The sequence below is a fragment of the Cygnus olor genome, chromosome 25 (genome assembly GCF_009769625.2).
Source record: "Cygnus olor isolate bCygOlo1 chromosome 25, bCygOlo1.pri.v2, whole genome shotgun sequence".
Lineage (NCBI taxonomy): Eukaryota > Metazoa > Chordata > Aves > Anseriformes > Anatidae > Cygnus > Cygnus olor.
Window position 1 is genome coordinate 3,515,731 of NC_049193.1, and position 10,085 is coordinate 3,525,815.

A 10,085-nucleotide genomic window follows, 5' to 3' on the forward strand; every position below is an offset into this window, starting at 1 on the left:
GTTACCTTACAATTCTTGCTTGCCAGTGGAGCAAACCACAGCCAGCAGAAAGAAAACGAAAATCTGGACGGTGAGCCATCTTAGAATATCTCAATTCAAATCCATTTGTACTGGTATCTCCCCAAACGGTTCTCTCTTCCCCCAAAGAAGAGAGTTCAAAATATCTTATGAAGCTTCAAGACCTATTCAGATTCAAACCGAACAGAACTAAGAACTCTCTGCTGCCAGCACACAGTGCGGCAGATTCTCGTCAAGGCTTCTTGCAAATGCAGAAAAACAAAAATACACAGAGAAATATTTCTTATGTACGCTAGACTAAAACTTTTCTGATGCTAAGACGCCTGATGTGACCAATTTAAGGTGTTCTTCTACTGAGAAATGCATAGTAGCCGGGCTGTGATGGATGCTAGCACAAAGGAAGGTGTTTAGCAGCTACTGAAAAGAATCCTTTGCTTCTGAAAGCATAAAAATCCTAAATTATTCGATGCATTGCAAAAGGGGGAAAAAAATTGAAATTTGGTTCAAAATGGGACTGGGCTAGCGTCTTTGCTCCCAGGTGCTGTGCCATCCGTGCAACAAAGCAGCATCAGATGCCACCACCGAGATGACCCGTTACCGGCACGCTCATGCCTACTGCACTGCTGGGCTGCGGTTTCACATATGGACTCGGTGTTTTGGGGGACAAAGCCTTGTTTCCTCGGCAAATAACGCGTCCAGTTCAATCCTTTCTGATATTGACGGATAATGGATGCATGAAATGTGAACCGGTGATCAGATCAGCTCTAAGCACGCCCAGAAGGACAATCTGCCCTTTCTAAGAGTCTGGTTGGACTTCACCAGCAGTTCTGGATGCAAAGCTATGCTTTATGGGTTTTTTTTTTGGGGGGGGGGGGGGTAGGAACATTTGAAAGTGCTGTTACACAACAAAGGCACAGACGACACCCACACTTGTACGAAGCGTGTCAGGTATGCAGGTTTGGAGATATCAGCTTCCTCCTTTCTCCCCAAGGTCCTTAAACATCGGTTTGACATGAATTGAACCGAGCGTTTCTGAGGGTGATGTGTAAATAACTGAGAAGTTCTTTTATAAATCCAGCAGGGCTACACCTTTACTCACAAGCCAAGGTGCTGATTTGGATGGGTGCAGGCTTACATTGGGAAGTGGTGTCCTGGGACCAGCTGTAGGTTAAATGACGGACTGGTGTGCACCTGCATTTCCCTGTGAAGGGGACTCATTGGGAGCAATCGTTTCTTCAGTTTCACGTTACGCTTTTGTCCAGGAGTGTCTCTCCATAAAGCTGGCTTATGTTTTATGCAGGAGACTGCCTTCAGAATTAAGCAATGCCTGAACAACAGATTTTTGCCCTGCTTAAAGCTGACAAATGCAGGACGCGTCCAGCTTCTAAAGCACACAGGGAACAAATACCACCAACACTTGGGAGCAAAAAGGAGGAAAACGCACCTACTCGTACGGGGGCAGCATCTAAACCAGTCCCCGTTGGAACAGAAGCCACACTACCGTTATCTTTGTTCCAGCCCCTGGTTCCTGCCCAGGTCTGTTTCGCCTCCCTGGCAGGACCGAATGGTAGAGCAGAAATATTTCCACACCGGGCTGCAGTACGTGCTGGTAAGGTGATGTAAGCTCTCGTTTTACCTTCTTTTCTTGAGAGGCAGCTTTATGCATCCCCCCAAAACAAGAGCGATTGTTTAACCGCTACAAAATCTGGACCATATTCCCCATTAAACTTTTTCCAGTTCATTTAAACCTGGTCAATAGCCGTAGACCTCGGCAGTCCTTCGACGCGCTGAGCAGGTACCCTGCAAACAACCGGGGGCATTTCCTACCAAGGTTACTTAGCTTCGGTGTTTGCTAGGAACCACTGACAAACAAATTAATTGTTTCTAGGATTTTGATTGCATCAAGAATCGATAAATGCAACACGGAGCTCCTCTGGTAGCTTGAAGGCAATTTTGGAGGGTTAGCATTCCGCTCTCAGACCATGCATTCATCCCATTGCTCTCCCAGCACCACCAAGAAAAGGACTATTTGGATTTTAATGAGGTGTTGTATCAATTATTAAGACAAATCTGATCACGTGTTATAAGTGGAACAGAAGCATCGCGCCTCGGCCAGGCAAGAGAGGGGAAGGGAAGGAGCTCTCCCCAGGTCACTTGCAGGAGGTGTTAACTTGGAACAAAACCCTTCAAAATAAGCAGAGCGCAGCAAACAAAGTTAAAAAATTTAAAATGCACCAAATCGCAATTTTCCAAGACAAGCCAGATGAGACAATAACTACATTGTGGCAGTGTAGAAGGGAGAGTGTTCCTTGAGTTTCCATCTGCACACTCAAGGAACCAGGGGATAAGTAACCCAACCGTAAGCAACCCAACCAAGGCAAGAGGGTGCTTTTTGGGAAGCACACGGCCAAAGGAAATAATTGCTATCCCTATCTCAGCACTAAGTAAACCCTTGTGCGAGGAAAATGTGAAAAAACACGTGAATGAAGTTCAAGTTCCAGGTAGCTGACAGCACAGCTTTTTTTTTTTTTTTTAAATTGTTTCCAACTCTACATCGAATGTTTAACCTTTTACCTTGCTGGAGTGTCTCCAGTTTTCTCCTCTTCTTTAATCTTGGTTGATGTTAAGCATAACCTCTGAGTAACCTGGCCAACGAAGACTGTAACTCTGCACAACAAGACGCTACGAATTAGGGACTGGCACATCCCTGGAGCGCCTGCCACCCAAAGCACGTCGCGAGGAGCAGGGACACAAGTTTTCCAGGAGCAGGGACACAAGTTTTCCACTACAGTGCACTTGGGGTTTGGCCAGATACCAGGAGGAGGAAGAAGAGCTTGTCTTGGCAGCCGGTCAGGGCTCCTTTGGGCAAGCGCAACAGCTATGAAAACAGCTCGTAACTGAGCACTCATGACAAGGAATCAAATCAATCAAGGAACCCATCAGCGAACGAGGGACTGCATCTAAACAGTACGGCACGTCACTCAGAAAACAAGATCAGCAGTTACAAGGGGATCACGGGCTGGAGGTGTCGGGTGCCAAAGCCCCAGCTCATTTTCCGTCTCTTATTTGTACGAGGAAGTGGGCAAAGAGGACGGGCATTTAACCACCTATCCATCTCTTGATATAGATTATAATTCAACCTGTGGATTCACAAGAAAGATATTAAGCTCCTACGGGCAGCAGCTAAACCCTAGCTGGTGCGCTGCGAGGTCTGCGCGACGCTTACTGTAACCTGGGCTTCATCTCTAATGCTGAAATCTTCCATCCAGGCAAAAAGGAACGCGCTGGAACGCGGCAGGCTGATGGAACAACTGCAGGTGAATCTGAATCCTATGCGATTATACGTTTCAGTAGTCTCACAGCAGGCTATCAGACCCCTAGTAACTAGGGTTGGGTTAGGGTTAGGACCCTAGTACCAAACCATATCCTATAATTCATTCCTATGTTGGTGAGATAAAAAGAGAAATCCATTTCCTAACATAAAATGAAGGCCAAATATTGATTTGAATGTAATGTATGGAAAAAATGTTTCCATTTCGGACAACCCTGTGATAGACTTAGCGTTGAGGAGGATGAATACTCCTTTATTTCCATCAAAATAGATGATTTCCATCGGCTGGCTTTAAGGAAGTACGTGCAGCAGCATCGCATTAATCACACAATGCAAAAGTTATTACAAATGAAAAATAAGCAATTTTTGAAGCTCACTGAGAGACCCTGTTTTGCTAGGTCTCCACTAGGTCTGGGAAACACAGTTCTGCTTTGTGCGGGAAAGATGTTGTCCAGGAAATGCTTTTCATGTTTTAAAAACTACACTCAAGGATTTTTATAACATCGATAAAGGGGAACTGCTGCTCATGAAGAAAGCTGTGCCTCTGCATAAAGCGTTTATTTCAGCTCATACACGGCTTACTACACGGGTCCGAGCAAGTCAGCGTGTTTGCAATGGCAGAAAATAGAGTTTTGCAAAAAAAAAAAATAATCACGAAGTTCAAACAGAGTAAAAGTATCTGCACGCTGGTAAAAACAGGAAGTCTGTAAAGCCCTATAAACCAAGATGCTGTTTTATATAGTGTGATAATAGAAGGCATGATGCTGCAGCTGCTTAGGAAAAAAGAAGAAAAGCGAACAAATAAGGGGTTGTTTGTTATCTCCCCCCAACAACAGCAAAGCCGATTGCTCGCACAAACCATCAGCAGATGCAGGGGCAATGAGTAAGTATCACAAGTTAGGGAGAGAAATTCAAGCGTGTTTTCAGAGCTTTCAAGTATTTCTTCGAAAAATTTTAATTCTGAGCCCTTCGCAGCATTGCACTGAACGAAGCGCTGGGTATTCTGCAACACTGTCTTAGCAAAATGCTCTTTCGCCAGAATTTTTTGGAAATCACGAGTGACTTGGTTTGTAATTTAAGAGAGAAATCAGAGCGTGTCCATGAACCTGACACATGCGGTGTGTGTTTGGGGTCCCTCTTCTCACCGACAGAGCCCCCCAGCAGGATTCGGCCCTGACCTGCAGCCTTGGCCCCCTCCCTTCCCCCCCCGACGCCGCAGGGGCTGTCACCGCAGCGAAACCCAGGAGCTGGCTACGGGCAAGCTGCGAGCCAAGGGAAGGAAGTGACACAGGCAGGAAAAAAAGAGCAGATCGAGGGAAAGACTCGACTGCAGCTGGGCCTGCAATGAGCATTTCATCCTAGGCCTTGCACAGGCCACTCGGCCCAAAGGCCGCTCTCCCGTGTCCCACGTACACGTGCATTTCTCTGGATGAGCAGCAAGTAACCACAGCTTTACTATGAAATGTAAATCTATGAAATGAACTTGCTTTACTTTGGCTTTGAGCAACGTTTGCAACGCTTTATGAAGTTACGACATAAATAAAAGATCTGGTTATGCATATATTTACTTTAAATGCTGTTGAGGAGCTTTCCGTTTGGAAATAAACCTCAGTTGTAGCCCTTTCTGTGATGTGCCAGAGATCCACCATCGGTGAGCCTCATTTGTATCGACGGAGCCCCAAAACCTGCGACACTAACCTCTCGTCATCACCCCCTCCCCTTAGCTCAGACCAGCTTCCGAAAAACACGAGGGAAGCAAACTAGAGAATCACGCAGCCCGTTATCCACCAGCCTTATTAAAAGACTTGATAACGAATGCCGCGTTAATTTAGATAAGATCTTTCCTATCAGGAGCAATCTGCTCGCAGCTGTACCATAATTACTCCGTGCAGGCGTACAGCGCTATGGAGGAGCGCTCCATGAACTGCTCGTCGTCGTTCCGCACCCAGCTGTTTGCAAACAGGCATCCCAAAGCTGCTGGAAAATGCTTCCGTGGAAATCCAGCTCCGTCCTTCTCAACTATTTTAAGCCTACGTACCATCAGGTTGGTTCCTTTAGGGAAGATACGGACCGAACAATACCATGCCTCTCTTTATAAGACAGAAACCTACTCGTGGATGTGCACATTTGTTGTATTTACAAAATCAAAGCAAGTTACGAGCTTGTTTTAGGTAAGTGCTGCTGTAGCTAGGATTGTCCAGGGCCACAAAGGAAGCGAACTTGCTTTACTTTGGCTTTGAGCAAGGTTTGCAATGCTTTATGAAGTTACAGTATAAATAAAAGACCTGATTATGCACAGGGACTAAATAGTGCAGGTGAGCCTCAGAACAGCAAACTTAGCTGGAGGAAAGGAACAAGCTGCAGCCCACAAAGCAACCCAATTCTGTGCTGCAGATAAAAGCAGAAACTCACAGAATCCGCTCAGAAATTCACAGAATGGGGGAGGTTGGAGGGGACCTCCAGGGACCCTCCAGTCCAACCTCCCTGCTCAAGCAGGGTCGCCTAGAGCACCTTAGAGGGGATAGTTCCCCTGCTGATATATAAGCAGGGGTAAGTCTGGGTTTAGAGAAGTTAATTTTTTTATTCTCTTACATAAGAGACATCTCTTAAACTAAAAAGGAAATGAGGCAACAAAACAAACAAACAAAAGCAAAACCCAAGAACGTAACCAGTTCTTTATAGAAGACATAACTTCAAAAAAAATACACGTTAATCATTCAAATTCAGTTATGCCAACTTTCAAGACCAACTTTTTAGTCTAGAAAGAGTTCACCTAACTCCTTCACGTAGTTTTGTGCGCTATTCTCTGAGATAAATACAGCAAGCAAGCGTTCAATGGAAGCTCCCCAGAGGAAGCGGTGCCTTGACAGGCCTGTGACCGACGTGACGGACAAACACCCGGCTGGCCCCACGGACACCTCGCTGGCCCCACAGATGTCTGGCCAGCCCCACAGACACCGGCTGGCCCCGCGGCCACCCCACCGGCCCCGTCGCAGCCCAGCTGGAGGCCACCGGCAGCCACCCCCAGAGCAGCCCCGTACGGGGTCCTGGGGGCCTACAGGGTGCCCGTGCTGACCTCCAGCCAATTTTAACCCAAACCACCCGCCAACGCGCCCATGTTCCGCCACACCAACGCAAAATTTTTACGAAAAAAATTAAAACAAATAGCCTCACAAGCACGGGCTGCCCGGCGGCCTCGCTCTTCGCCAGAGGGCCCCTCAGCCCCGGAGCAAAACCCAGGGACCGGGACGAGTCCCCCCGGCTCCATCCCCTCCCGGTTCCCCCCTACAGCCCCCGGTCCCCCCCCGCCCTCCTCGGCTCCATCAAGTGCCGGTTCCCCCCGGTTCCCCCCACACCCCCCGGTTCCCTCCGGTCCCCCCTAAGCTCCCCCGGTCCCCTCTTCTCCCCCTCAGGCTCCACCCCCAGCCCCGTAACGCGGCCCAGCCCCCACCACAACGGGACCCCCCCCCCCCGCCACCCGCCCCGTGCCCCCCGTCTCTCACCCATGGCGGCGGGCGGCGGCGGCGTTGGGCTGCGCTCCGGGGCTGTCACCGCCGCGGCTCCATGGCGGCCGGGCCGAGGGGGGAGGGCTCAGGGCCGCCGCCGCCACATTGCCGGGCTCCTTCCGGCGGCCCCGGGAGGGGAGGGAGGGAGGGGGGGGACCGGGGGAGGGAGGGGGGAGGGGGGGGGTTGGGGCGGTGCCGATCGTTCCCCGCCGCCGCCGCCGCCGCCGCCGGGAGCAAAACAAACGGCTCGGCCGCCGCCGCGCACCCGCCGCCGCCTGCCAATCACAGGGGCCGGCCCGCCGGCGGCAGCCAATCAGCGCCGCGCGGCCCGCCAGCCGACGGCTCGGCCCGCCAATCAGCGCGCCGCAAGCTGGATGGGCATGCTGGTGGGCCCGCCCCTCCGTCCCGCTACGGGGGGGAGTGAGCGGGGAGCCCGCCCTCTGGTGGCTGCCAATCAGGGTGACGGGCGGCACCCAGGGCCCGCCCCCGGCCGCCGTGGGCTCGGCCCTGGGTCCTAGAGGCCGCCGCGCGGGGGCCGCGTTGGGCCCTGGGGGTTCGCTCCCGTCACACAGGGAGGGTGGCAGGGAGGTTAAGTTTCTGCTTCAAAATTCTCTTTTTATTTTACTTTTTTTTTTTTTTTTTTTTTTTTAAGAAAGCGCTTCTTTTTCTTGAAAAAGAACACAGTTCCATAATGGAATAGAGCCTCAAAGCCGCAAAAATGGGATTTTTTTTGTTTGTTTTCAAAGGAAAAAAAAGCATTGGACAATGCCCCCACTCGCCACCCCAGCATGACCGAGGCCACCTGAGGGAAGAGATCTCACTCAGGGGCTGCTCTAACCAAAAGCTGTGGCATGACCAAGCCTTGCCCGTGTCCCCTGAGCCTCACAGGTACCCCACGGCCCCCACACAGCGCAATAAGGGACAAATGCGCACGTAACAGCTTAATTCCCTCATTCTTTAAGCCTGCAAAAGCACATTTCATACTCTCCACAACCCCAATGTTTCTAGGTCATCATATATTTATTAAAGTTACTCGACATGAAAGTAAATTCACGTGGATTTAATGCACGGGAGTGCACTCTAGCCTCGGGGACTTAAAGCTCAGCATTTCCTCCCTTTCATTTAGTGGTCTGTCTTAACAAGAAAGTGTTTTTGGTGGTGGAAGTGGAACTGCTCACCTGCTACATTCGCTCACCTGTAGACACTCGATGACAATTTTTTCCTCCTCCTGTTTTAGCAGCCTTGTCTGCCAGGCCACCTCCAACAGACGGCCCAGAAGCAGAACACATTCTTGCTGAAAAACTCAGTGCCACTAAACATAAAAAGCTGTGAGAGGGATCACCCCAAAACAAAGCAGACACACCACACAGGGAATTTGCAGCGGTTTTAGGGCAAAGGAGGACTACTGCGGTTGTCCCATTTAACCCAGTAATTTCATCTCACTTCATAAATCAACTCATACCTTTTAAAATGACGTCCAGGCTTCAGCTGCTCTTTCCTTGCTTCTGTTTCCATTCCACCTGTGGGATGGTATTTTGACAATGCTTTTTTTTTTTTTCCTGCACAAGGGACAGCGGGGGGTGTGTTTATGTTATTTTTATTATTTTATTTTAATGAACAACTACAGCTCTCCTTCCTTGTTGCTGCACTGGCCACCCTGCTGCTGGGAAACCCACCTCGTGCAGATGGTGTCAGCAGCTGCTTTTCAATCTGGCAGCCATCTAGCAGCAAGTGCATTGTTTTCTAAATGTTTTTGCTCACAAGCAACACGGCAATGTCAAAGGGGTTGCATCAACTGGACGAGCCACACGAAGAAAACTAGACTGGAGAAGAAAGTTTCTCAGAAGCGTGGGCAAGTGCAGGAATCCAGACCCCACACAACAGGAAGAATTTAGGATTTACCCAAAGCATGATGACAGTACCTGTGATGTCTTTTTTTTTTTTTGTAAAGTACTTGGGATAATGAAAAGATCTTGCAATGCCATACTATAGACAAAATCAGTAAAGGAATGCTTAGATCAATAGATCTGGCCTCTCTAGGGCATGAAGCTCTGCACAAAGCTAATAATCTCACTTTGAAGTCAGCCTGCGTTGAGCAGGGGGGTTGTACTAGATGGCTTCTCCAGATCTCACCTTGAAGTTCCCACCCAAAACCAAGTCTAATGCTGTCAGTGTTTAGGCTTTTTAGTATCTCTTGAATTGCTTTTCCTGTATATTCCGTCTCGTATTCATGCCCAGCTTATAGCCATTTGTTTTCATGTCAAGATTATCCTTTTATTTAAATAATCTTTTCCTCTTCCCTGGTGTTTTCTCTCTAAATACTTCAAGAAGATAATCATATCCCCTTCCAGGCTTCATTTTAATAGATGAGTAAGCCACTCTAACTCTTATAATACAAGCTTTGTATTTGCAGTATCTTCCTGGCAGCCTTTTCTGCCCCCATTCCAATTTGATTCCTCTCTCGGTGACAGTATCTTCATCGCTGCTAGACCAACTTTCTACATGCATTTTCACAGCTTCACAGTAGCTCATCGCTATCCTTTATCAACTAGTAAAACCAACTTCCTTTCCGCACTAATTTCCAAGTAATAAACTATTAGCATCCTTTGCAAATTTCTCTTTGCCCCTAAATTCACAGCTTTGCACTTTCCACGGCTACATTTCATCTCACGTCTATTTCTCACTCTTCAAAGTCAATTCTCTACGATATTCTAGTTCCCTCGTATTATTGAAGCCTCCCTCTTTTGTTCACCACCAAATTTAATTATCATGCTTGCTTTTTGTGCCAAGGACATTATAGGAAGGTTTTAGTGAGATTACTCCTGGGACTAGAACTGGAGAAATTCAGTATTAACTCCCCACTGTGCCAGCTCTGATGTCAAAACACTATGTCACCTCTCCCTTTGGTATTTTTGTCTGTCTTCCAGTTCTTACATGGTTTTGAATGAAATTCTCAGTTGAAGTCCTGTTACATGAAACCTATTACAAGTCCTTTGTGTGGAAAGTGGGCTTATTTAAACCAAAGAGACACCAGACTTGCTAGTCATCAATTCTGACAGTGAATGAGGAGCCCCCAGCAGATGGTAGGAGACAGCCACCCTGGTAAAATGTGCTCTTTCCATCTCCAATTGCCCAGAAAGTCTGGATTTCCCTGAAGTTTTTATTCCTCCTCCTCTGAAAATAGAATGATTTGTCCTTGATGGTTCATTACTTCACGTACCTATCAAGCC

The 10,085-nt window shown here is 48.3% G+C and overlaps 1 protein-coding gene across 3 annotated transcripts in view; it reads right to left on the reverse strand.

Annotated features, from left to right (window-relative positions):
- MAP3K3 (mitogen-activated protein kinase kinase kinase 3) overlaps positions 1 to 7,141 on the reverse strand; it is a 43,957-nt gene extending 36,816 nt beyond the window's left edge. Inside the window, exon 1 of one of the 3 annotated variants that reach the window (XM_040536725.1) lies at positions 6,853 to 7,002. In XM_040536725.1, the coding sequence (XP_040392659.1) occupies positions 6,853 to 6,856 (4 nt within the window). In that variant the 5' untranslated portion in view covers positions 6,857 to 7,002. Of the gene's footprint in view, positions 1 to 6,852 lie in introns of all 3 variants that reach the window. The other 2 variants (XM_040536723.1, XM_040536724.1) reach the window with 2 other exon arrangements.
- Positions 7,142 to 10,085: the final 2,944 nt, after the last annotated feature.